Source organism: Camelina sativa, chromosome 7 (genome assembly GCF_030686135.1).
Source record: "Camelina sativa cultivar CO46 ecotype springtype chromosome 7, ASM3068613v1".
Lineage (NCBI taxonomy): Eukaryota > Viridiplantae > Streptophyta > Magnoliopsida > Brassicales > Brassicaceae > Camelina > Camelina sativa.
In genome coordinates this window covers 25,729,830-25,756,479 of record NC_141886.1, presented here as the reverse complement: position 1 = coordinate 25,756,479, position 26,650 = coordinate 25,729,830, and the positions used below count along the sequence as shown (strand labels likewise).

Here is a 26,650-nt window from a genome sequence, read left to right as displayed (position 1 = left end):
TTTAGTGACTACGCTACGACTATTTTACGACTACACTAAATAGTCATAATGTAGTCACCAAATTTAGTGACTAATTGACGACTAATTTACGATTATGTATTTAATTAATGATAAAGTGTTATAACACTATAATTTTGCTATATAAATATTTAATTTGATTTATATAAAATTTTATATTTGAATTTTGTTTTATAAATTCTATTTAATTGGATTTACATCTAATTCTTATATTTGAACAATTATAAAAATATATACAATTAATATTACATTAACAAAACACATCTTACATAACATCATATTCATTACAACCCCAAGTACAAAAGATAACAAAAAGAAAGAACATTGATCAAGAAAACAACAAGAAGTAACTCTTACACAAGTATTCCAAGAAAAGAAAGAACACTGATCAAGAAAACAACAAGATCTGCAAAAAGGCTTCTTCCAATCGTTTCCCAAGTGAGGCTTCTTGTGCTTGTATCCTTCTCAAATCAGGAACTGATCCTTGCAATCCACAATACCTTAAGGTTATTCCAAGTTGAAAAGATGAAGGTACAAAGACAAATTAAGCTCACTATTGAAAAAAGTAAAAAGAAACGAACCCATTTGAAACCTATTGCACAAATACTTGTAAAGTCTTAAAATTTTACTAATCTAGAAAAATTTCCATATATTAGCCTTTGAAATATCATAATCAACTTAGTTGTTATCCAGCTGATTGTATAAGATGAGCTAGAAGTGAAGAGTACCTTAAGCAGATGTTGATGTTGATGGAGTTGGAGTTGGATCATTTTGGGGAAGAGGTTATGTGGTTGTCTCTTTAGCTGAATGGCTTGCAAACGAAATTCTGAAACCGTGGATCACATTCTCTCAGAAACTCCTCCAATATGGAGAATTGGTCAATCTTGTCCTTCTGGGCAGCAATAACTTTGGATTGCTCAGCTTCACGCGCAGCAATTTCTGCATCACGCCGCTGCAGTTGAGCAGCCTGTTCTTCTATCATGCGTTGAGCTTCCTTCAACTGTTCTTCGAGAGCCACAAAGGTAGAAAAGCCACATGCTTGCTTATGCGTTCCATTGACAAGGCAGTCCTTAAGGCTTCCAACTCCATAAGGTGTTCCTCTTGAATCCTTCTCAGTGGACTTGAAAATAAGAGAAAAGTTAAGATTAAAGGATGACAAATTAAACTCCAAGACTATAAATGTGTATTGGTTTTTAAAAAAAGTTACCTCAAGGAAAATATCTGTATATTCTTTTGTTGTGAGGTCCCGTGGCCGTGATTCTCCATCTGACACAGCAAAAGACTCTGCCTCGAGCTGAGACAACCTCTCTTGAACAGTCTTCTCATTTGTTTCTGCAATCTTCTCTGCCTTCCAATCAACATATGTACTATCAGGCTTTGTATGTGCCTTGATAAAAACCTCACCAAGTCGAACTTCTCTTCCCAATTCCTCAACCTGCAATATTAGCAGAGATTAACTAAAAAAAAAATAACAGTTATGTAAGAATTGAAAGTGGCAAAAATAACAGCTACTTAACCATTTCGTCTTGAAGCTGTCAATACGACTTTGGCCCTGAGAGGTGGACGTGAGGACCTAGGCCGTTACGGTCAGACATATGGGCATCAGAGTAGGTTTTACTCTTTTGTTGTGCTTCTTCAGTGTCCAGTAATCCTCCATCGTTCTCCAGAGAGTGTTTCAAATCCAGTTTGGTTGAACTCGACTAGTCCTCACAGTGCTAACCATGTCTTTGATCCGCTTTTGACAGATTTCCTCAAAATAAGCTTGAACAGTCCCGTTATCAAAGGATCCCATGTGTGGGTTTTCTAGAAAAAAAAGAGCTATTGTGAGTGAAAAGAAGACATGTAAAGCTATGTGACATAAGGCTTATTGTGAGTGAAAAGAAGACATGTAAAGCTATGTGACATGAATCCTTACCGCAAACTCAAGGATGTATCTCTGTTGTTTTTCCCGCGGCACACATGTCTACCTGTAGAAGGGACCTTCGAATTTGTTTAGAAGAATTTTAGTAATCTTTCGAACAAGTTTCGATCTTTTGTCACGAGTAAACCTCCATACACATGAACCAATAAGCCTTCGTAAGTAGGTTACTTAAAAGCTCCATTCACAAAACATTTACTCACCAAGACAAAAAAACACCATTGCAAAAGTAACAATACGCATACGCACGAGTAAACCTCCATACACATGAACCACAAGAAATGAGATCAATACATGAACCATCAGTTAATGAGTCAAAAGAAACAATACGCATACGCACATTCACAAAACATTGACTCACCAAGACAAAAAAACACCATTGCAAAACATTGACCTACAGATTTCTCTTCTAACATTCACAAAACACCATTACAATACATGAGAAGAGAGAAAAATCATACCATTGGGTGTTCGGTATGGGTGTGGGAGAGAGGACCGTGGTGAACTTATCCCTGTTTGGCACTAGAAGCAGGGCATTTAGAGCCCGAACCACGTCCTGCTGGTGTTCCGGCAACACCGCAGCAGTTTCTTCTTCAAAGTTGTTGCCTTGAGATGATGGATACGATTGATGACTACGAGTCTGAGAGCGTTGAGCTGGAGAAGGCGGAGGGCCATCTTCAAGAGTTGCATGAGTCGCTGGATTGTATTTAACTTCTTCTGAAGGTGACCAACTGAATCAAACGTTAGAAAACCTTTTAATTTAATTTATTAAGATACAAGTCAAATAAATGTGAGTTTCAATAGAAGAGCATATCTATATACAATGCAAATAATTAATAAGAGACTATAGATCAAAGAAGTAAATTAATAATTCTTTGTTTTATTTCTTTAGTATGCAAATCAGATGACCTGTGTAACAACTGAATACACTTAGTAAAAGCTTTAGAAAAGTGTAAGAAGATGATTTACAGTCATCATCTTTTCTTATTTGGATACCGTACGTAACAAGCAATAGAAACGTGAGGGGAGAAACCAGATCGGAGCTTTGTTTTTTCTTATGGGCAGAATGTGACTTCGTAGTTAGCTCCGGTACATGTGAAGGTACTCGTTTCGTCGTCATAAGCGTAGCTATAGGCGTCAGGGCAAGCCCTCTTAAAAATCCTCGAGAAGTCCGTGGGAAGACAAGTTTGTGGCGTACTGTAAGCTCCACGGCAACAGTATTGATCCGTCTTAAACGCTTCACAGGCGTTCTTGCACGCCACGACATTGTTCTGAGGACCCATGACCTTAAGCTCGTTAGGGCAATTCGCGTTGAGGTCAGCGACACAGCCTGCGTACTTGCAATCTCCGGATCCTCCCGAAGGCCTTATCCCCAACTTAACATTGTAACCGTCGACAAGGCTCACGTCGTAGAAATCCTTCCCGCCATCGCCTACGAGGGTGAATTCAGCCAGACTTACGGGAGGAACTCCGCCGCCGTTACATCTTAGACCGCCGCAGTCTCCGGTGACGCATCTACCGTTGCCGGCGCCGTCAAAGCTGCATCCGGTACGAGCCCAGAACCGGCCTGACCATCCTGCTGGAGCCGTGAGCTGTCGGGAAGCACCTGGAGTCAGTTCAAATCCGCCGTCACCGAGCTTGGGTCCTTGGCCCGCGAGAGTTCCGGCCCAGACGGTGGTAGGGCAATTGTTCTTAATAGTGAAGACGGTGGCGGAAACGGCAATGCCGCCTGCAGTTTAAAACACAAAACTAAAACATCAAAAATACGAAACTGTGTATAAAATTATGTTTACAATATAATTGTGATCGAAAAAAAAAAAATTGTGATCGAAGACGATGATCAAGAAAAAAAAAAAAATCATGGAAACGACACTTAAGAGACAATATTGAAAATTCTATTCCTATGAAAAAACAGGTGAAGAGTGTAATAACGTAAGGAGAAAGATAACACATAAGTGAAACATACGAAAAAAAAGAGAGAGTGTGTGTTTGATGTTGTTACTTGTGATGAACACGAGGAAGAGAATGTTAAAACTAGAGATAGCAGTGCAACACAAAATTGTTGGAGAATTAGACAATTTGGCAAATATTTGTCTCAATGTAATGAACATATATGTGATATAGTGTAGAAATATTTAGAGTAAGATGCAAAATTGGACAATTTTGGAAAGTTTGATGATAGAAAAGAGTATGATGACACCATTTGACCTTATAATATACTTGAAAATTAATTTGACTAATTTTTTAAAATTATTTTGATGGTTTTTACAAATTAATTATTCAAGGTTTGCGACAAATTTGCGACTGATTTGCTAGACCCATAGCAAATTCGTCGCAAATCCATCGCAAATTACTCAAAACACAGCAATTCCCTCGCAAATAACAACCTTAAACTCTTGAACTTAAACCCTTAAGATTAATTACATTACTATTAATAATTAAAAAGATGAATCCAAGATTTATAATCTAAGATAGGTTACAAATGACAGTTTCAAAACCTAAACCCAAAAGACTTTGCGAGGGATTTGCTACGGTCTCTCGCAATTCTCTCGCAAAGTTTGGAAATATAAATTACATATTTTTATATGTTTGCTAGGGATTTGCGAGGGACCATAGCAAATCCCTAGCAATATTTGCGAGGGATTTGCGATGCAGTTTTTTCTATATAACTAGAAAACCTAGTTTGAGCGAGCTCAAACCTCGACTAATCCGCAGCCGCAAAAAAACCTCTAACCCTAATTCCTATCTTCTTCGATCTATCTCCTCCTCTCTTCTCCAATTAATCTCCATCTCTCTTCTCTTTTTCCGGTTACTCTCTGCATCTTCTCTCTTCTCCGGCGACCTACGCTTCTCTCTATCTCCTCTCATCTCTGGTTACTGTCCCTCTCTTCTCTCTATACCCTCTCGTCTCCGGTGACTGTCTCCTCCTCTCCCCTCTATCTCCGGTGAGTCTCCTCCTCTCTTCTCCGATCCATCTCCGGTTACTCCTCATATTCTCTCGATCTGTAAGTGTTGTTAGTTTAAGTTTTAGATTTTAATTTTAGGGTTATGATTTGGGGGTCAATTTTTAGTTTAGGGTTCTAATTTCGAGTTTAGGGTTCTTAATTCGTGTTCAATTTTGATATTAGGGTTTCGATTTCAGGGTTTTGATTTTAGGGTTTTGATTTTAGGATTCTAATTTCAAGTTTAATTTGTTTTTTGTATAATTTTAATGAATTTTAGTTTTAGGGTTAAGGTTTAATTTTGATTTTATTTGATTTTTAGTAATTTTAATTTAAGGGTTTCTAATAGTTTTATTGAATTTTTCTTTTAGATGTCTTCTCGAAACCAAGACGGGTCTGTAAACCACAATATTTACAGTCGGTTCATATCACCTCAAGGGTTATCTCCTCCCATCTCTGCTCAAGGCTCTGAACAAAGGGTACCTGCTGGCTCTGCTCAAAGGGTACCTTCTCCCGCTTCTTCTCAAGGAACCTCACCAGCAACACAAGAAAACCGTAATGCAACCTCTCCGGTGGTGAAAAATGATATTCCTCCTCAGCAGTCAACTTCGCGTGTCAACAGTACGACTGTCTCTCAAATATATTTCACTTTGGAAGAGTTATTTGCAAGTCCTGGGCGTGCTAGCTTACCAAAACTGGATCCTAAGCGACCTCCGGGTAGTCTCTGGTGAGAATGTTATCTAATCTATAGTTGATCTTTATGTTTTGTATTTTCATTGATCCTCATTCCATTTTTCTTGTGGTTTGTAGGTTTGACCAGGATTCTTCGGTTGGTGCTACTGTCCGGGCCATTTTTGAAAGAGATTTCAAAGAACCTCATGCCAATTGGACCCAAACACCAGGTGCGGTTGTAAAGCGGTGGTTTGAAACTTTTGCAGTAAGTAAAATGTTTCTTGGTGAATTAAATTACATTTTTTGTGTGTTTACTCACTCTATTTGATTCTGATTCATGTTATATTTTTGCAAGCAAACATATAACTGGGACCCTTCCATCAACGGAAGAGTTAGAGCTGCGTTTGAAGCAAAGTTGAAGACCCGGATGAGTGATCAAGTGACTCGGTGGAAGGGTAAGTGGAAGCGAAAAGGTAATGATGCAATGCCGCGTTGGCTTGATCCTACCGTATGGGATGGCTTGGTCAAGTTTTGGTGTGAACCAAAATCAGAAAAAAGAGTATTAATAGCCGCAATGCTCGTTACAGTGATCCTGAGGGCACCAGAATACATAAGCACCGGTCTGGTCAGACTTCTTTTAAAGCTAGAGCACGAAAGCATGTAAGTTGTTTCATTTCTCTGTTTAACACAAGTTGATTAACACAAGTATCTACAATATTTAACACAAGTTGTTTTATTTCTCTGTTTCTAGTCTGAGAAGACTGGTGAGGCACTTCCTGATTTCCTGCAAGTCCTAGAAGACACTCATAGGAGACCTGATGGGTCTTTTGTTGATGGACTGTCTGAGAAGGTGTACAAGGAAGTCTCGTCAAAGGTAGCTCAAGCTGAGTCTGAGCTATTATCAGGGGATAACATGGAGAGTAGTGCTTCTGGCGGGTTATCACTGACTGTGAAGAACCACATTTATGCCGAGGTAAAACATGCTTCATTGTTTATGTTTGTGTTTTGTATCTTCATTGTCTAATTGTTTATGTTTGAGTGATCAAGTGTCTCTGTTTTGTTGGCAGGTTGCTCCTAAGAAAAAGAACCGGGTATATGGGGTTGGTAACATGCAAGTAGAAGCATTTTCAGCTCAGATTGGTCAACCGCCTCCTCCTTCTGAAGATCCACTTGTTCTAGCTGCAAAGCTTGCTGCTGCCGAAGCTGTTCTTGCAACTCAGGCTAGTCAATTACAGGCCAATACAGTGAAGATGCAAGAAAATTCAGAGAAGATGCATAGTTATGATGCATACTTTGAATATCTTGCAGAGAAAGATCCAGACTTTGCTGCTCGATTTCCCCGAGAAGATTCAGCGGCCAGACCTGTGATCGGAGTACCAACCACCGGAGTACCAACCACCGGAGTACCTACCACCGGAGAATCATCCTGATATGAACTCTCTTTCTTTATCTTTGAACATCTCAGTTAACTTTGTAAACAGTCGGTTACTCTTTACCGTTGTAAACATATTTTGTAAACTTAGTACTTTTAATTAGAGCTTTAATTTGCATAAGTTTAAGGTTTATTTCTAATTATAGGTTTACGTCTAATTACAGGTTTAACTCTAATTAAGCTTACCAAAATTAAAAATTATATTTTTTTTATACTATTATTATTATTTGCGACGGAAATTATTATTGCAAAAGCCTCGCAAAATTGCGAGGGATTTACTAGATACCAAAATATCAAGGAATTTGCTATTTAGATAGTTCCTTGCAATTTGCGACGAGTTTGCGAGGGAAAATATTCCTCGCAAAATTTGCGAGGGATTTGCAATGTTGACCGATTTGCGAGGAACTTACTTCCCTCGCAAATCTCTCGCTTTTCTTGATTTGCGACGGATTTGCTATATATTTGTCCATCGCAAAACCCGTGTTTTCTTGTAGTGATAGATGGAGGTTCGAGGGGCAGCGACGTAATCTTATAAAATTTTAATCAATTATGATTTTTGCTTTCTTGATAGATATTTTATTTGGCTGTCTGGATTTTCTTTGTCTCAATGGTTTTTTCTTCCATTAACTTAATTACTATCAACTGGTGAAAAAACAATGAGAAATCCTAATTCAATATTTCGTTTTGACTCGGCCTTGCCATTAGGGTTGTGATGTTATTTGTTGCATGATTTGTGATTAATTCACGACTATGAGATTTAAATAGATGTGTCTAATTGTGATCCAAAAATACGAGATCCGATCCGGATAGACATATTTTGTTCGTGATTTACTAGTCTTACATCCAGATTGATGTGTTTGTTGTGACCCACGATCGTATTATACCGATCCTCGATTAGTCAATTATAAGACCCGGATAGATGCATAAGAGGGGATTGACAACTTGAACGCGCCATCGCTCGATCGAATCCTATAGGGTTTTAGCTAGGTCATATCGGCCGGCCACCCACGAGCCATCTAGAATATGAACCCTAGACGATGTGATGGGCAAGTATATGGGAAAGGAGGCACGCAAATCATGGCTGAGACATCACATATATTATAATGACGTGGTAACTGTTAAGATCAAACCATTTGTGACAAGTTCGTATCAAGTACCGTTAAAAAACAACCCACGACGTGAGAAATCATCTTTGTAGATTTTATTTTATTCATGTATTACCATTGAGTTAAGTTGAGTTATGCACTCAACTCATAGATTATTCAAAAATGTTACCAATTAACAACAAAACTAAAAATTTTTAAGTTGAGTTTGAGTTACAATGTGTTATGGTTAAATTACAGTTTTGAGTTATATCCTTTGTAAAATTGTTAACTCAAAACATTATTCAACATCATTGAAATTTTCATGAGTTAAGATGTGGTAAGTTGAGTTATCTATTTTTTTAATTAAAAAAACGAAAATTCAGTTATATAATACAAAAAATATTCTTTTTGTTTTTATTTAATTCATATATCAATAAAAATAATTTTTACTGTTTTCCTTTTATTTAATAACTTTTTAATTAGTTATTTTATTTCTCCTAAATTATTATTTTTATTATCATTTGAAATGAAAATAGGCATAGACCTAAATATGATAAGATTGTAAATATTATGACATGCATGTAATTAATTTAATATTCCTATGAAAACGACACTTAAGAGACAGTATTGAAAATTATATTCCTATGAAAAAACAGGTGAAGAGTGTAATAACGTAAGGAGAAAGATAACACATAAGTGAAACTAGAAAAACAAAGACAGAGTTTGTTTGATGTTGTTACTTGTGATGAACACGAGGAAGAGAATGTTAAAACTGGAGATATGCGCCATTTTTTTTCTTTTCTCGTACGTATTTTTGTTGTGTTTCTGTGCTGTGGATGATGATCAATGCTAATGGCACGGATCCTCTATTTATAGATGCGGGTCTGAGCCTTCGAGGGGTAGGGGTGTAATTAATGTTATCAATTTTAATCAATTAGAATTTTTGGTTTCTCACTTTCTTGATAGATATTTTTGGTTCTCTGAATTTTCTCCTCACTGAATTTTCTTCGGCTGTCTTAATTTTCTTTGCCTTAATTGTTTTTTCTCTTTCATTAATTTACTGTAAGTTGGTAAAAAAACATTGAGAAGTCCTAATTAATTTAAGACTTGGTTTTGTGATGCACATGCACTACCCTAAGGTTTTAGTGACCAATGTGATGTTATATATGATTTATGATCCGCAAGTATGAGACCCAAATAGATTTGTCTAATTGTGATCCACGAATATGAGATCTGATCCGTATAGTTATAGACATGTTTTTTGTTGTGATATTTACAAGTTTTAGATCCAGAATGTCATTGTTGTGATCCATGCACGAGTGTAAAACCGGAATATAATAGGATCATACTTATTTTTGTTGTGATACTCCATTATAAGGCCCGAATGGATGCATACAAAAAAGGGGATCAGCAACTTGAACCCTAGGGTTTTAGATCATATCACCATCTAGAATTTGAACCCTAGAAATGTGATAGGCAAGGGTATGGGCAATGAAAAGATGCAAACCATGGCTGAGACATCAGACGATGATGACACGCGGTAACTCTTGAGATCAAATCAAACCATTGTTGACAAGTTCCGTTAAAAATCACGATAAACGATTTTCCAACACGTGAGAAACTATCTTTCATTAGAACAGCCATCACTTATATGTATATCGTTTTGAAGTTTCCATTTCATTTTTAATTTCACTGCTAGATTAATTTATTTTTTCAGTAAATTTAAACGTACCTCTGTTCCGCTAAATTGCACCGAGAAATATTAATTTCATAAGTTTAAAAGTGTGGTTTTGGAGTTTTTTTTGCACACAGACTAACAATATTTCTGCATAATCTTTTATATCTTCTAAAACAATATTAAACTAGAACTTCGTTTAAAAAATCTCTATATAAAAAGACATTAATTGATGACATAAAATTCAAGTGATATATATATATATATATATATATATATATATATATATATATATATATATATATAAAACAATGAAGGCGAGGGATTTCTAGTATATCGGAATACTTTGAAGATTATTACGAGTTGAGAAGCCTGACTTAAGACTTACAGAAATGGGTTCATAAATCCGAACCAACTTTGGGTCCGAGGAAATCTTGCCGTGAGGGTGGGTGGCTGCTTACTTTGAACCCTTAATTTCAGTAATGAGTGAGTCAACGTTGTTAGGCATAAAAGCTGTCGTGAGGTTAAGATCATCAGCGACGGCTTTTTTTCAAGCACAAAATTATGTCTTTTTCGAAGAATTACAGAAATAAGTTTTTGTATTTTTATTGGAATACAGTCTGCGTGTGTGTGACTGCGGAAAATATTCAGAACTCAGCTGATAGAGACAAAGAGTGATGTGGCTCTTCTTACTAAATAAGAAAGACGTCGAACATGGTTCATAATCAAATATCTATTAGTCTCACTCAGAGTTACATGGTCCACACGGTTTTTATGCGGTTGTGATTCGTAGCACCTAAAATTTAATTAACATTAATATATGGTTGTAAGATTTATAAAACAAGAAAAGATTATAGGTTTTTGAGTGTGGATTTATATGCCAAGAGGCTTAATTACGGCTCCGATTGGTAACGGCTGTTACTTATGGTTTTAAAGACTTTAACTTTAAAATTCTAGATGTAGAGAATTTGGTTGTAGATGTTATGACTGTAACTTATGGTTTTAAAGACTTTAACTTTAAAATTCTAGATGTAGAGAATTTGGTTGTAGATGTTATGACTGTAAAAACTTTAACTGTTAAAATTTGATTGATAACCGATACTTTTAAAACTTAAGCTATTACTTTTATTATTAAAATATATTAAAATGATAATGAAAATAAAAATTATTATTATTGAAATGGATCTTAAAAGAAAAAGAAAAAAATAAGAATAATTAATGTATAAAAATAATTTATGTAAAATTTATATATAAATTTTTGGAGAGCTTTTAAGTATAATGGAGAAAGAAAAAAATAAAATTTTATATTTGTTTAATTTTAAAGCCTGGTTTTGACGCTTTAAAAAAATCTGGAAAAAGAAAGAAGGAAAAAAAAAGTGATTTACAAAACTTTAAAAAAAATAAAAGTAAAAAAGTCTGATTGACAAATAAATGACTGTCAAGGCTTTAATTTTTTTTAAAGTCTTAAAAGTCTTGTACCAATCAGACTTTTTTTACTTTTATTTTTTTTAAAGTAAAAAAAATACAACTTCATGCAAGTTCTTAAACCTATTATACAACTAGATGGTCTTATTTACCTTTGATTAAAGAAGGATATATATGAAAGGAAATGTAAACTAGGATGATATTTCAAGATGTTCTTGGTATATATTTTTCCATGCATATCTTAATAACAGTCAAATTGAATTCATCCATAGACATTGTTAGATTTGGCCATTTGGGTTTGTTAGGTATTTTCCAAACCAAAAAGGTAAAGAATGTTCAAAGTTGGCTCAGTCAAAATGATTACACTTTTACCTACTTAGATAATTAATGACTAAGGAGAACGTAAGATTTTTTTTTTTCTTTTTTTAGAATGAATGTAAAATTGTATTCATAAAAAAAAACTTCTCTTTACAACGAATGTAACATTTCTGATTTTAAAAATTTAATACATGGAAGAAAAGATTAAGTTCTGGTAGAAAACCAGCGTATAAGGATATCTGTGTAATCACGGTGGCTTGAATTCAAAAGGAGGAGGAGCTTGTTCCGAATGGTCCTGTCTATCCGTTTACCGAGTTGATGGGCAGAGAGTGGTTCTTCTCATACCGAGTCGAAGGTAAGAATCCTTATATATTGTTTCGTTCAATGAAACTTCCTTTACCAACTGAATCATTTTGACAATAGAGTTAGTTACCTGTTGTTGTTTCTAACTCAATGAACAGAAGAGTTTCACAGTTCCAATATACCAAGTTCTGTTGCTCGATGATAGTTTGGAATGATATAAAGATTGCTAACAGTTGCATTTTGCAAGACACACTGTTTTACATAAAAAAAAAGTGCAACTAAGACATACAAGTCAAATGAACATCTGAGTTTCCAGAGATCTTTATGCTTGTAAATTATTCATGTTATTTCTTTGTATGCAAAGAAAGAATTGTATGTACAACAGAGTTATTGTTTTTTTAAAAACTTCATTACTAAAATCTCCTCTAAAATAACCAAAAGATGGTGGGAACTTGTAATAAATAACAAAAGATCTATACGTGTAGCTTCGACCAGCATATATACTTTGAAACAGCTATGTGAACATAAGGCTAGATAGATATTGAGATATATGAAACAGTGCTGTCCAAAATATTAGCATTGCAAAAGTTGCGATGCATTTCAGAACCGAAAGGTCTTCTTGATAGGAGAAATTCCTCTGACCACTGAAATCACTGGACATACAGTATATAACATGCCATCATAATTTTGGCCAAAATCATGAGTGTTTGCAGAAATGTGGCACTGTATACACAAACTGTGAGTTAACGGTCCATTTCCGATTAATGGGTCAGAATTAGTATATGGGCCTCAATGTTTTGTTTCAGGTCCAGGAGAAGTCTAATTCGGTAGAACCTTCAAGACTGGTCAACACTCTGCTCTTGTCCTCACTTGGAGTGTACTGGTGCACTGAATCATGAAGTGATGAAGATGATAAGGTTTGTTACGCCTAGCTAGGTTTGATGAGTGAGCTGTAAATAGAGCGCATATGAGGTGTATAAAAGGATGAGCAATGAGTCAAAGAAGGCGTGAGTAGCAAGCGGGAAAAAAATCTAGAGAGGTTTAGTTGGATATTAAATAGATTTTGGTTGAAGATAAGTTCTTGCCTTAAATTGCAAGTAGTTGGATCCGGTACGAGTGAAATTTAAAAGCTCGAAGCGTAGTCATAAGCGTAGCTGTAAGCACTACGGCATGCGTTCTTGAACATCGTCGAGTAACGTCGGAGAACAAGTTTGCGGCGAACTAAACGCCGCGCAGGCGCTCTTACACGCAGCTATACCGTGTGTCGGTTTGACGGTTAATCTAGTCGGAGAACAAGTGTGTAGTGTGTTTGGTCTTTACGTACATCGTCGATTTTGACGGTTAAAATAAAATATCGTGGGTCACAGTTACGGATTCGTAATTCGTAAATGAAAAGTTGACACAACGTAATAATGGTGAAAGAGCATTCCCAATTTAACGTTGTTTCTTTTTACTTAATTAGAACCAAAAAAAAATCAAATTAAAGAGATGTGAAGAGACACATTCGTGTGAGGTTCCGTTAGAAAACAACCCACATTATTCCGAGCAAGTAGAAACGGTCTTCTCACCGTGAAGATAAGAGGTGAGAAGACTAATTATTTTTCTTTTTTTTTGTTCTCAAGTGAGAAGACTGACTTAAACATACATTGACTTAGACAAGTGAGAAAGAGTAGTTCTCTGAACTTGCACTAACTAAAGGTAATGACTCGATGTTACTAACCAGAATTCTTTTTCTCTCTTAACTCATCAGAGTTACATCGGCCACACTGTTTTGATGTACATTTGAGCCATGATCAATATATTTCCGTTTTAAGGTGCTATTATTTACTCCCTCTCATGTTCTTTATTAATCCAAATTCTAGGAAAAAAAAAAGTTGGTGCAAAAAACACATATTTTAGGTTTTCTATCCATCTTTATTTGTTATTAATAATGAATTGTAGACTTTAAAAAAAATAATTAGATATATACTATTGCTAATCATAAAAATAACACACTTAAAATTAGAATTTTAATATGTTTTCTTAATATACATGTGTGAAAATTTTGATTAACTAAAAATTTGAGTAATCCAAAATTGATTAACTTGAAATTTTGATTAATTAAAAATTTGACATAATGCGCCGTCAGATTTTTTCTAGGAACCATGCAAAAAATATTAAAAATTCTTCAAGGAATTATAAAGAACCTTAAACTTCTATTGACGGCATAACCATACCAAATTATTCTTCTATCTTGAAAGAATTTTGAAAGAAAAGAAAAATCTACACAATAAAGTTTATAGTGCTCGTACGTAGACTTAAAACTCTCTTAAAAGTCAATATATTCGATCCAGATATTTATTTTATAAATTAAGAACATTAAACCATGCAGACCAGAAAAAAAAATAAAAAAATAAACATTTCAAAGCAAAGCAAAACAAAAGAATGCAGCAACCCTATGTGTACGCTTACCCACAAGGTGCTGGCGCTTCGGCTCCTTCGACTCCACAACCACAAGCGGGAGTGATAGTGGATCCAAAGTACTGTTCTCCGCACCCAGTAGATCTGGCGATCGTGCGGAAGTTGATGAAGGTAACGGACGGTAACTTCGCGATAACGAATGTGGACGGAAACCTGTTGTTCAATGTGAAACAGCCGCTTTTTTCTCTTCACGAAAATAGGATCTTGCTGGATGGTTCTGAAACTCAGGTCTTGACTTTGCAAAGGAAGGTACAAATTAAAAACTGACCTGGCGTGCATAACTTTTGATGTATACACAAATAACACAATTAATAAAGATTTGGTAATTACAGATGATGAGCAGGCATGACAGGTGGCAAGTTTTTAGAGGAGGGAGTACAGATCAGGGTGATCTGCTATACAGGGTGAAAAGATCGCCGATGCGTGAGCGAGAGGGCAGACTTGATGTGTTTTTGCCTCACAACAAAGACGAGAAGATATGTGATTTCAAAGTCAAAGTGAATAGGCACGAGAGTTGTTGTGTCGTCTACGCCGGCGAATCTGACGACGCCATTGTTGCCAAAGTAAACAAACTATCTCTTTCCTTCCTTCCATCCACTTCATCAGTTCCTATATATGCATCTCACTTTGGACTTTGGTCTACTCTTAGAAGTCGGTATTTCACACTGGGACAATATTTTTACTACAAGTCTAACAGAGTATATTTTGATTTATTTAAAACTGATTTTTTTTACTAAACATATCTAAAAAAAATATGAACAATTTTTGCTGTGAAAAAGAAAGAAAATTTGAGCAAAACATAAGAACAAATTAAAATCTTAAAAGAGCAAATGAAAAAAAAAGTATATAACTATAGGCTTAAGTTTGAGACATTAAAACCAAATAGATGATATTATCTATTACCAATTATACCAAAAATATAACATTACAGACTGTTACATTGAAAATAAATAAATAATTATTTACGATGGACTCGGTCCAATTAGTGATGAGCAGTTGATTCGTGCGACGGTTTTTTCTATAGTGATCAACAAACAAAAATCCATTTTCTATGAATTAATGTATATGGTATAGTTTAGTTTATGTGGAATCATCATATTTCTTTTTTTCACGTCTGGAAATAAACATGTCTATACACAATACACTATGCACTGGGAGTTTGCCAATTTTTTTGAGAAATAAAAACATTTATTTCTGATAAACAAAAAAAATGGTATGGTTTTGAATGGCAGGTGCACGAGAAGCACACGGTGCGGAGCGTTTTCTTGGGAAAGGACAGTTACTCTGTCACTGTTTATCCAAACGTTGATTATGCCTTCGTTGCCTCTCTCATTGTCATTTTTGCTGAGGCAGGACGCCTCTAGAAAATTTTAATTTTTCTTTATTATGTTAATTTCTATGGTTTTTTTTTCCCTTTGTCTGGTTTTTTACTTGGCTTAATTTCCCTATTTCAAACTTATTTCCTTTTCTCTAGTTGGGATTTATTTTATAAAAGAGGTCCATTGTAAGATACAAAATCTCATAATTCTTATTCTTAAGAAAATCATTTAGCTTTTCTATTGTATTCTAGAGGAACTCACTACAAGAAAACAGGCAAATAGCGACTACACTATTAGTTATTATTTAGTCGCTAAACGGTGTGTTACAACTAAATAGCGACTAAAACCAGTAAATCGAGAGTCGCTAAAATAAATAGTAGTAAAATTAGTCGCCAAATAGCGACTACATTAAGACTATTTTGTATAGTCGTAAATTTAGTCGTAAAGTAGTCACTAAATTTAGTGACTATGCTACGACTACATTATGACTATTTTGTATAGTCGTAAATTTAGTTGTAAAGTAATCACTAAATTTAGTGACTACGCTACGACTATTTTACGACTACACTAAATAGTCATAATGTAGTCACCAAATTTAGTGACTAATTGACGACTAATTTACGATTATGTATTTAATTAATGATAAAGTGTTATAACACTATAATTTTGCTATATAAATATTTAATTTGATTTATATAAAATTTTATATTTGAATTTTGTTTTATAAATTCTATTTAATTGGATTTACATCTAATTCTTATATTTGAACAATTATAAAAATATATACAATTAATATTACATTAACAAAACACATCTTACATAACATCATATTCATTACAACCCCAAGTACAAAAGATAACAAAAAGAAAGAACATTGATCAAGAAAACAACAAGAAGTAACTCTTACACAAGTATTCCAAGAAAAGAAAGAACACTGATCAAGAAAACAACAAGATCTGCAAAAAGGCTTCTTCCAATCGTTTCCCAAGTGAGGCTTCTTGTGCTTGTATCCTTCTCAAATCAGGAACTGATCCTTGCAATCCACAATACCTTAAGGTTATTCCAAGTTGAAAAGATGAAGGTACAAAGACAAATTAAGCTCACTATTGAAAAAAGTAAAAAGAAACGAACCCATTTGAAACCTATTGCACAAATACTTGTAAAGTCTTAAAATTTTACTAATCTAGAAAAATTTCCATATATTAGCCTTTGAAATATCATAATCAACTTAGTTGTTATCCAGCTGATTGTATAAGATGAGCTAGAAGTGAAGAGTACCTTAAGCAGATGTTGATGTTGATGGAGTTGGAGTTGGATCATTTTGGGGAAGAGGTTATGTGGTTGTCTCTTTAGCTGAATGGCTTGCAAACGAAATTCTGAAACCGTGGATCACATTCTCTCAGAAACTCCTCCAATATGGAGAATTGGTCAATCTTGTCCTTCTGGGCAGCAATAACTTTGGATTGCTCAGCTTCACGCGCAGCAATTTCTGCATCACGCCGCTGCAGTTGAGCAGCCTGTTCTTCTATCATGCGTTGAGCTTCCTTCAACTGTTCTTCGAGAGCCACAAAGGTAGAAAAGCCACATGCTTGCTTATGCGTTCCATTGACAAGGCAGTCCTTAAGGCTTCCAACTCCATAAGGTGTTCCTCTTGAATCCTTCTCAGTGGACTTGAAAATAAGAGAAAAGTTAAGATTAAAGGATGACAAATTAAACTCCAAGACTATAAATGTGTATTGGTTTTTAAAAAAAGTTACCTCAAGGAAAATATATGTATATTCTTTTGTTGTGAGGTCCCGTGGCCGTGATTCTCCATCTGACACAGCAAAAGACTCTGCCTCGAGCTGAGACAACCTCTCTTGAACAGTCTTCTCATTTGTTTCTGCAATCTTCTCTGCCTTCCAATCAACATATGTACTATCAGGCTTTGTATGTGCCTTGATAAAAACCTCACCAAGTCGAACTTCTCTTCCCAATTCCTCAACCTGCAATGTTAGCAGAGATTAACTAAAAAAAAAATAACAGTTATGTAAGAATTGAAAGTGGCAAAAATAACAGCTACTTAACCATTTCGTCTTGAAGCTGTCAATACGACTTTGGCCCTGAGAGGTGGACGTGAGGACCTAGGCCGTTACGGTCAGACATATGGGCATCAGTGTAGGTTTTACTCTTTTGTTGTGCTTCTTCAGTGTCCCAGTATCCTCCATCGTTCTCCAGAGAGTGTTTTAAATCCAGTTTGGTTGAACTCGACTAGTCCTCACAGTGCTAACCATGTCTTTGATCCGCTTTTGACAGATTTCCTCAAAATAAGCTTGAACAGTCCCGTTATCAAAGGATCCCATGTGTGGGTTTTCTAGAAAAAAAAAGAGCTATTGTGAGTGAAAAGAAGACATGTAAAGCTATGTGACATAAGGCTTATTGTGAGTGAAAAGAAGACATGTAAAGCTATGTGACATGAATCCTTACCGCGAACTCAAGGATGTATCTCTGTTGTTTTTCCCGCGGCACACATGTCTACCTGTAGAAGGGACCTTCGAATTTGTTTAGAAGAATTTTAGTAATCTTTCGAACAAGTTTCGATCTTTTGTCACGAGTAAACCTCCATACACATGAACCAATAAGCCTTCGTAAGTAGGTTACTTAAAAGCTCCATTCACAAAACATTTACTCACCAAGACAAAAAAACACCATTGCAAAAGTAACAATACGCATACACACGAGTAAACCTCCATACACATGAACCACAAGAAATGAGATCAATACATGAACCATCAGTTAATGAGTCAAAAGAAACAATACGCATACGCACATTCACAAAACATTGACTCACCAAGACAAAAAAAACACCATTGCAAAACATTGACCTACAGATTTCTCTTCTAACATTCACAAAACACCATTACAATACATGAGAAGAGAGAAAAATCATACCATTGGGTGTTCGGTATGGGTGTGAGAGAGAGGACCGTGGTGAACTTATCCCTGTTTGGCACCAGAAGCAGGGCATTTAGAGCCCGAACCACGTCCTGCTCGTGTTCCGGCAACACCGCAGCAGTTTCTTCTTCAAAGTTGTTGCCTTGAGATGATGGATGCGATGGATGACTACGAGTCTGAGAGCGTTGAGCTGGAGAAGGCGGAGGGCCATCTTCAAGAGTTGCATGAGTCGCTGGATTGTATTTAACTTCTTCTGAAGGAGACCGGCGTACTTGAGGTTGAGGTTGGCGAGTAAAGGAGCCCTGAAATAGTTGTTGAGGCGGAGGATAGTCCCGGATCTGGGATTGCGTTGAATGTCGTGGCAAAATGGGGACTTCTTCTTCAGGTGTCTGCTGCGGAGGAGGAGCTTGGACTGCCGGCGTGAAGTCATACTGATTGGGTAGATTGGTAGGCCGTAGTCTTGACCCTCCGTGAATCTGAGAAACATTACAAACAAGTTTTCTTTTTCTTCCTCGATTAGGCATCTTAGGGTTCGATAAGAGAGATTGATAAGAGAGATTGAAGATTCAGAAGAGAGATTGGAAGAAGAAGAAGATGAGTTAGGCGGCTTAGGGTTTTGTCGAAGAGAGTAAGAAGAAGTAGGTTTTGTCATAAAGAGTATAGGAAGAAGATGGGTTTGGAAGAAGATGGGTTAAAAGAGTGTAATTGGATTTGGGCCTAGCTCAATTCAATTTTAATGTTGTTAGCCCATAAAATGTTGTTGTTAATTCAAAAAAAATATGTTATTACATAAAAACATATATCCATCCATATAAACATTTTATTTAAACATAAAACAACACAATTTTAAAAATAATAATAGTACATAATATATTAAACATAATTAAATATACTATGCATATGGTTACATTGCTTTTATACATATATAATGGTTATATCTTGGTTGAATGGTTTATGCAATAATTTTTATATAATTATTATAAAAGTTTAAATTTTGAAAGTTTAATGTTAAAAGTATAGGATTTGGGATATAGGTTTAAGATTTAGGGTTAAGTTTTGATAATAATATAAGATTTGGAAAACTATAATTTTTTTCAGCCTTAGATATCAGTTTTTGGATATATTATATCAATTAGACTTTCGTATGTAATTATTAAACCTTGGTTTTATGTATATATATAATAATGGTTAAGTTTTGATTTTATGGTTTACAAATTAATTTATAAGATTAAAAATTGAAAGTTCAAGATTTATAGTTTATAATATAAGTTTTAGAGTTTACTAAAGGGTTTGAAGTTTGGTTAATGGTTTGGGGTATAGGGTTTAGGGTTAAGATTTAAGATTTGGGATAGATTTTCTTATAAGTTCTAAAGTTTGGTTTATGTATATAAATAGTGTTTATGTTTTGGTTGTATGGTTTATGAATTAATTTCTAAGATTAAAAATTGAAAAATAAAAATTTAGAGTTTATGATTTATGTTTTGGAGTTTGATTAAGGGTTTGAGGCTAAATTTTAAATTTTTTAAATTTTCCTAAACAGCGACTCATATGCGACTTTTTAGCGATCTTTACCTTGAATCGCATATTAGTCGCTAATATAACGACTATTTAGTGACTACTTCTTCCGGTATGCGATATAGTCATAACATAGTCGCTAAATTACGACTAACATACCAACTACTATATGTAGTCGTAAAAAGGCGACTAATGTACGACCAAATATTTATGGTCGTACAATAGTCGCCCAATAGTTGTTAGATAGTCACCAAAAATAACGTCTATATATGTAATCGCCAACTGTAGTCGTAAAAAACATGTTTTCTTGTAGTGTCTGGTGGATTCCAGAGAGAGTTTTATCTTTCACGTTCAACGTTTGTGAACTTGAGTTTGATCTACGATTAGCGCTTGCTAAACCTAGGGTTATCCAACTGCGTCACTTGTAGAATCGAATGAATAATGTATTGAAATGGTTGTATCTTACAAGAATACACAAGACTTAACTCCAAAACCCACGACAAGACTTGCCGACCAAGTCGGCTAGGTCCAATATACAATACAATACGTAGCCCACAAACTAATACAACTTCGAAATTATCTCCGATACTCCACTCAAGTTGGAGTGTGAATGTTGAGAAACGCCCAACTTGGAAATCAATGTGTACTGAATTGAACCTTGCCCAGTGCCTTTGTTAAACATCCGGCCAACTGAGCCGTTGTAGACACATTAACTGTACTATAGTAATCAAGCCATCTTAATAGCACCACGTACTCAATGACAATCAATTTCTAAATGCTTCGTTTATATATATATATAGGGTTTTCTCTAAGCCTTTCCCAAAAGGTAAAGAAAGTTCCAAGTTGGTTTCGAACAAAAGTTTATTAACATGAACTCACTTGCACCTTCTCAGATTAGGAAATAAGATAACATGGAAACAAAACAAAAGAATGTTAAGACAACAGATGTTTATGCTTTACGACCATATGGTCTCTCTTGTAAGTTTTAAGTAGTAGAGTATGGAAATATTTGTGAGGTAGTGTAGAATCAAACAGGGATTGAAACAGAGTGTAGAACAGAGTAAAAACAGAATAAAGAGAGTAGGAAGAATATGAGAATTTTGGAGTGTAATAGAGAAAGAGATAATCTCTTTTCTTACTTGATTTAGTTCCTAGTTACAATCTAAATATAGACAATTGCAAAGAGAATGTTCTACCTAAGATGCTATGCACAATTACACACAATGAAAGTGATATCTCTTTAAGTTTACATGTGATCTTTGTTTGACTTTCCACTTGCACAAACTCGCCAACGGCTCCATGGGAAGGATCTAGAAGTCTTGTGACCGTTGGAGGCTGTTCTTCATGGACTGGACTCGCTAAGCCTCCAAACCGTACAGATGGCCCATCCTGGTGGTTGTACGGACGTACGGACAGTGGTGTAAGTTCTCATACTCCCCCTCAAGCTTGATCAAGAGCATCAATCAAGGTTGGACTCATGAACACCCACCTCATTAAAGAATTTAGTGTAGAAAACCACTTGAGAAAAACTATACATAAGGGAAAAAGAGTGTAGGTGCCATGTTGAGAAATAATGGCCGAGTAAGGTCTTTAAGACCAATCTTGGAGTGAATATACTCACATACTTGTGGACTGGCAGCTTTTGTGAGTACATCGGCCAACTGTTCAAAACTTTCAGTGTGGCATGGAAGGATGACTACAAGTTTGATTTGTTCTCGGACTTTGTGACAATCAACATAATGTGCTTGGTCCTCTCATTGAACACCGAGTTTGATGCTATGTGAATGGCAGCTTCGTTATCACAATGAATTGTGATTAGCTTTGATGACTCAATTCCAAGATCCTTGAGAAGAGCTTTGAGACACATAAACTCTGTAGTGAGTTTCCTCATGGCCCTATATTCGGCCTCATCACTCGATAGTGATACCACCTTTGTTTCTTGCTTTTCCATGTGACTAGGTTCCCTCCAAGAAACGTACAGTAGCATGTGGTTGAACGACGGTCTTCACGATCTCCAGCGTAGTCAGCATCACAATATCCAACAAGCTCGGTGCTCTCATTGCGTCCCATCCAAATTCTTTGTCCCGACGAGCTCTTGATGTATTGGAGTATCCGGTTCACCATGTTCCAGTGGTGCATGGATGGATTCCGCATGTGCTGGCTCGCCTGGTTCACAGCAAAACAAATGTCAGGTCGTGTGATAGTGAGGTATATGAGTTTACCTACTAAGCGCTGATATTGCTTGACATCATCGAATGGAGCTGCATCAAGCTCCCCCTTTCCTCCTGGTTTATAGTTTTCTTCAAGTGGTGTTGAGACTGCTTTAGATCCAAGTTTCCCTACTTCACTTAAAAGATCAAGAGCATATTTCCTTTGTTATAAAAATAATCCTTCTTCACATCTATATACTTCAATTCCAAGAAAATATTTAAGCTCTCCAAGGTCTTTAATGTCAAAAACTGATTTAAGAAAGTTTTTAGTGTCTTGAATTCCTACCTTGTCATTCCCTGTGATGATAATATTATCAACATAAACGAGAATGACTATAATACCTTTGTCGCTTTGCAATGTAAAGAGAGTGTGGTCAGTCTCTGATTAGCGAAACCCTCTCTCAAGTAATGTGGTGCTTAACTTATGGTACCATGCTCTTGGAGACTGTTTGAGACCATAAATTGCTTTCTTAAGTTTAAAGACCTTGCATGGACCAATGGTGTCCTCTAAGCCCGGTGGAGGTCGCATATAGACTTCATTTTCAAGCTCACCTTGCAAGAACGCATTCTTAATGTCCATTTGCCACAATCCCTAGCTTAAATTTGTTGCGAGAGAGTAGACCACTTGAACCGTGTGGAGTTTAGCTACTGGTGCAAACATATCAAGATAGTCCTCCCCATACATTTGGGTGAATCCTCTTGCTACAAGCCGCGTTTTATATCGTTCAATCTCCCCATCACTCGTGTACTTGATGGTGAAGATCCATCTTGATGTTACAACTTTCTTTCCTTTGGGTAGGTCAGCCTCATCCCAAGTGTGATTTGATTCCATGGCATTCTTCTCGGCACTAACGGCATCACGCCATTCTTTATGTTCTTTGGCTTCTTCATAGGTTTGGGGAATCCAATGTTTGTCAATTTGACCAAGAAACACTTGATGCTCCAAGGGAAAGTGTGCAAGAATGCAGACGGCTTTGATAAGATGAGCAACCGCCACATTGTTGTAGAAAATACGCGGGTTTTTCCAGTTGGAGGGAGCAGATTTAAGTCGTTCACTCCTTCTTAATGGTATAATAGCTTCTTGACTATCCTCAGCATCGTCGTCTTCATTGTACATCATCCTCTTCATTGGAGACAGTGTTCACATCTACCGAGTTTAACACCTCTACATCAGTTGCAGGTTGTGGAGTTTCAATCACAATTGACTCAGGAGGTGTGGATGCACTCCTCTGATTCTATGCTTCTGGTGAAAGAGGTTCGTCGGGGTTTGGTGTGATTCGAGAGTTGTCGACACCGAGTCTCTCAAGTATTAAGCGAAGGTTTGATGCACGATCAGATGGTGAAGTGGACAGGTCTTTGAGATTGTCCCAATTCTTCTCATCATAAAAATCCTGAGAACGAACTTGACATCGCGGGAGACTAACACTCTCTTTGTATTCGGCTCATAACACGTGTATCCTTTTTGTGTTGTAGAGTATCCAATGAACATGCTTTTAACACTTTTGGCGTCGAGTTTGTCTCGCTGTTCATCTGGTCTTAGTACATAGCAAATACACCCAAATACACGTAAGTGCTCAAATGTAGGTTTCTCTTTGTTTAATAACTCAAATGGTGATATGTCATGAAGAATCTTTGTAGGTGTTCGGTTGATGAGGTAGCATGGAACATCTCCCCAAAACCGTTTTGGAACACATGTATGGAACATCATGGATCTTGCAACCTCCATGAGGTGTCTATTCTTTCTTTCAGCTACACCATTTTTCTGTGGTGTGTAGGGGCAACTTGTTTGATGAATAATGCCATGGTTAGCAAGAGATTGTTTGAATGTATGGCTTGTGTACTCCCCACCGTTATCTGATCTCAAAATTTTAATCTTGGCATTATAATGGTTAGTCACATAGTTTTGAAAGTTAATAAATGCTTCAATAACCCTATCCTTAGATGGGAGTAATGTTAACCAAGTATATTTAGACTTTTCATCAATAAAAGTACCGAAATATTTTTGATTTTCTTTAGATAAGCAAGGAGATGTCCATACATCTGAATGAACCAAATCAAAACAATGATCATAAATTGTCATAGACCTAGGAAACACTGATCTGCAATGTTTACAAAGAATACAAGCCTCACATTCATCATTTTTAAAAGACATACTTGGTAACATAAGTTCTAAAGCTCAAAAATGGGGATGTCCTAGTCTAGCATGCCAAATAGCACTATTAGCTTTAACAATAGTTATTACAAGAAGATGAAGTAGGAGATAGATTTGAATCCTCAAGCACATATAGGTCATCTTTAGTAACTCCTTGGCCTAGCACTCTACTTGTGTCAATATCCTCAAAATACACATTGTTAGGACTAAAAATTGCATAACAATTTAAATCAGTAGTGGCTCTCTTAACTAATAGCAAATTTGAAGTGAAACTAGGCATATAAAAAGTTTAGAGGTTTTATCAAATTGTTTCAAGTTACCAATTCCTTTTACTGATACTTTTTCTCCATTAGCTATAATAACATTTCCTATAGATGGTTTAATTTCACTAATTAGTTTTGAATCACTAATCATGTGATGAGATGCTCCAGAATCAATAATAAGAGGTTTAGTAGAGTTTGAAGCAAGATAAGAGTTATCGGATGCCTCCTTGAGGGTTTTGATAAGTGCATCAAGATCCGACTTCCTCACCAGTTCTGAGGTTACTGCTAGTGCGGCTCCATTGCCTTGAGCCAACCTCAGAATTTGATATTTCTCCAACCAATACAGTTTGATGTGCCCTTGGTCCTCCACGATTGGATGTTGACCGGTTAATGCAAATATGTGGATGGAGAATCCAGCAGCGGTGTTTGAGGTGTCCTGGTTTCTTGCAATGTTCACAAATAGGAACGTTCTTGTCATCATATTTGTAGTACCCTTTGTTTGCAGCAGCCCCCTCCACTTTGTTTGCAGTGATCAACTCTCCCTTGCCTCCAAATAGGCCGATGGAGCCATGCTCCTTTTGGATCTGGATACAAACATCATCGAGGCTAGGAACTTGTCTGACCTCAAAATGTGTTTGATGAGGTCGTTATAGGAGGGGTTGAGAGTCAAGAGTAGACCAAACACTTTGTCTTACTCTCGTCGTTCGTTTAGGGTAACCGGATCAATGGTCACCAGTCGTAGCATTTCTAGCTCTGCCCTAAGAGATCTAAACTTACCAAAGTGTATAGTGAACTCCATGTCCTCTTGGTTGAGGTTATTGATGGCCCGCTTGATCTAAAAGATTCGGTTCACATTGGTGACATTTCCGAACACGTTTTGTAGTGTATCCCATATATCCTTTGCAGTTTCGCAGTATGAGTAGGCCTCAAGGATAGGCTCCAAGCGAATTCTGAATAATGGCTAGGACTCCTTGGTCTTCTTGGAACCATTTGTCTTGCTCACTGGTGGCAAGCTCCTTCTTGTCTTGAGTAGTTGTCTCGCTTGGTGCTTCACGTGTAGTGATATGGGTCTGGTTCTTGCCCACAATAGGTAATTCTCTCCTTTGAGAGTGACTGAAAAAATCATAGTCTTGGTGCTCTCCATAATGAATTGATCGTTGGTTAAAGGTTTTGTCCAACGGGAACGTGAAAAAAGAATTTTATGATTTAACAAACAAACAAGGTTTGATTTGGTGCGGAAGTGTTTGGTTGGTGGGTGTGAGATTTAGAGGTTAGGAGCGATCTGCTCTGATACCATGTAAGTTTTAAGTAGGACAAAAGTGACTAGTAGAGTATGGAGAAATTTGTGAGGTAGTGTAGAATCGAACAGGGATTGAAACAGAGTGTAGAACAGAGTAAAAACAGAGTAAAGAGAGTAGGAAGAATATGAGAATTTTGGAGTGTAATGAAAAAAGAGATAATCTCTTTTCTTACTTGATTTAGTTTCTAGTTACAATCTAAATATAGACAATTACAAAGAAAATATTCTACCTAAGATGCTATGCACAATTACACACAATGAAAGTGACATCTCCTTAAGTTTACATGTGATCTTTGTTTGACTTCCCACTTGCACAAACTCGCCAATGGCTCCATGTGAAGGATCTAGAAGTCTTGTGACCGCTGGAGGCTGTTCTTCATGAACTGGACTCGCTAAGCCTCCGAACCGTACGGACGGCCCATCCTCGTGGTTGTACGGACGTACGGACAGTGGTGTAAGTTCTCATCTCTCTCTTATCACCTGCAAAAAGACGGTAACATCCTTTTGGGACACAAGTGGGTTTCTATGCTTTGTCGATCACCGACAAATTAAGTTTTGGTTCAGATGGAAACTTCCTTTACCGACTGAATCAAACGTTCGAACACCTTTTAATTTAATTTATTAAGATACAAGTCAAATAAATGCGAGTTTCAAGAGAAGAGCATATCTATATACAATGCAAATAATAAGAGACTGTAGATCGAAGAAG

The 26,650-nt window shown here is 36.3% G+C and overlaps 4 protein-coding genes and 1 long non-coding RNA gene across 5 annotated transcripts; 1 reads left to right on the top strand and 4 right to left on the bottom strand.

Moving 5' to 3' along the window:
* Window positions 1–248: 248 nt before the first annotated feature.
* LOC109125591 (uncharacterized) lies at window positions 249–1,998 on the bottom strand. Its single transcript, XM_087457032.1, has 5 exons — window positions 1,934–1,998; window positions 1,536–1,821; window positions 1,226–1,453; window positions 747–1,138; window positions 249–501 (listed from the first exon to the last, which is right to left on the bottom strand). Exons 2-4 carry the CDS (start codon window positions 1,536–1,538, stop codon window positions 818–820), a joined length of 552 nt encoding a protein of 183 aa, XP_087313158.1. The 5' UTR covers window positions 1,539–1,821; window positions 1,934–1,998; the 3' UTR covers window positions 249–501; window positions 747–817.
* A 798-nt stretch (window positions 1,999–2,796) lies between these two features.
* Window positions 2,797–8,934, bottom strand: LOC104702240 (pathogenesis-related protein 5). Its single transcript, XM_087457030.1, has 2 exons — window positions 8,808–8,934; window positions 2,797–3,665 (listed from the first exon to the last, which is right to left on the bottom strand). The coding sequence occupies exons 1-2, from the start codon at window positions 8,854–8,856 to the stop codon at window positions 2,992–2,994; spliced, it is 723 nt and encodes a 240-aa protein (XP_087313156.1). The 5' UTR covers window positions 8,857–8,934; the 3' UTR covers window positions 2,797–2,991.
* A 5,118-nt stretch (window positions 8,935–14,052) lies between these two features.
* Window positions 14,053–15,805, top strand: LOC104702239 (protein LURP-one-related 15). Its single transcript, XM_010418063.3, has 3 exons — window positions 14,053–14,497; window positions 14,581–14,811; window positions 15,481–15,805. The coding sequence occupies exons 1-3, from the start codon at window positions 14,213–14,215 to the stop codon at window positions 15,610–15,612; spliced, it is 648 nt and encodes a 215-aa protein (XP_010416365.2). The 5' UTR covers window positions 14,053–14,212; the 3' UTR covers window positions 15,613–15,805.
* A 1,525-nt stretch (window positions 15,806–17,330) lies between these two features.
* On the bottom strand, window positions 17,331–18,166 carry LOC104704893 (uncharacterized). The gene is made up of 3 exons (XR_015560779.1): window positions 18,034–18,166; window positions 17,635–17,920; window positions 17,331–17,552 (listed from the first exon to the last, which is right to left on the bottom strand). It is a non-coding gene; the product is annotated as an uncharacterized LOC104704893 (long non-coding RNA).
* A 3,737-nt stretch (window positions 18,167–21,903) lies between these two features.
* On the bottom strand, window positions 21,904–22,806 carry LOC109125488 (secreted RxLR effector protein 161-like). Its single transcript, XM_087458611.1, has 3 exons — window positions 22,658–22,806; window positions 22,513–22,576; window positions 21,904–22,182 (listed from the first exon to the last, which is right to left on the bottom strand). The coding sequence occupies exons 1-3, from the start codon at window positions 22,804–22,806 to the stop codon at window positions 21,904–21,906; spliced, it is 492 nt and encodes a 163-aa protein (XP_087314737.1).
* Between the last annotated feature and the right edge of the window lie 3,844 nt (window positions 22,807–26,650).

What these genes read in the sequence shown, in the direction of transcription:
- LOC104702239 (XM_010418063.3), top strand. Translation starts at nt 14,213, where the DNA reads ATGCAGCAACCCTATGTGTACGCTTACCCACAAGGTGCTGGCGCTTCG. An exon ending in TCTTGACTTTGCAAAGGAAG is followed by an intron (nt 14,498 to 14,580) that starts GTACAAATTAAA and finishes TGGTAATTACAG; the next exon opens with ATGATGAGCAGGCATGACAG. An exon ending in ACGACGCCATTGTTGCCAAA is followed by an intron (nt 14,812 to 15,480) that starts GTAAACAAACTA and finishes TTTGAATGGCAG; the next exon opens with GTGCACGAGAAGCACACGGT.
- LOC104702240 (XM_087457030.1), bottom strand. Translation starts at nt 8,856, where the DNA reads ATGGCGCATATCTCCAGTTTTAACATTCTCTTCCTCGTGTTCATCACA. An exon ending in CTTCCTCGTGTTCATCACAA is followed by an intron (nt 3,666 to 8,807) that starts GTAACAACATCA and finishes TTTAAACTGCAG; the next exon opens with GCGGCATTGCCGTTTCCGCC.
- LOC109125591 (XM_087457032.1), bottom strand. An exon ending in ATACAGATATTTTCCTTGAG is followed by an intron (nt 1,139 to 1,225) that starts GTAACTTTTTTT and finishes CTTATTTTCAAG; the next exon opens with TCCACTGAGAAGGATTCAAG.
- LOC109125488 (XM_087458611.1), bottom strand. Translation starts at nt 22,806, where the DNA reads ATGGACATTAAGAATGCGTTCTTGCAAGGTGAGCTTGAAAATGAAGTC. An exon ending in AAACAGTCTCCAAGAGCATG is followed by an intron (nt 22,577 to 22,657) that starts GTACCATAAGTT and finishes TACATTGCAAAG; the next exon opens with CGACAAAGGTATTATAGTCA. An exon ending in TCATCACAGGGAATGACAAG is followed by an intron (nt 22,183 to 22,512) that starts GTAGGAATTCAA and finishes GCTGTGAACCAG; the next exon opens with GCGAGCCAGCACATGCGGAA.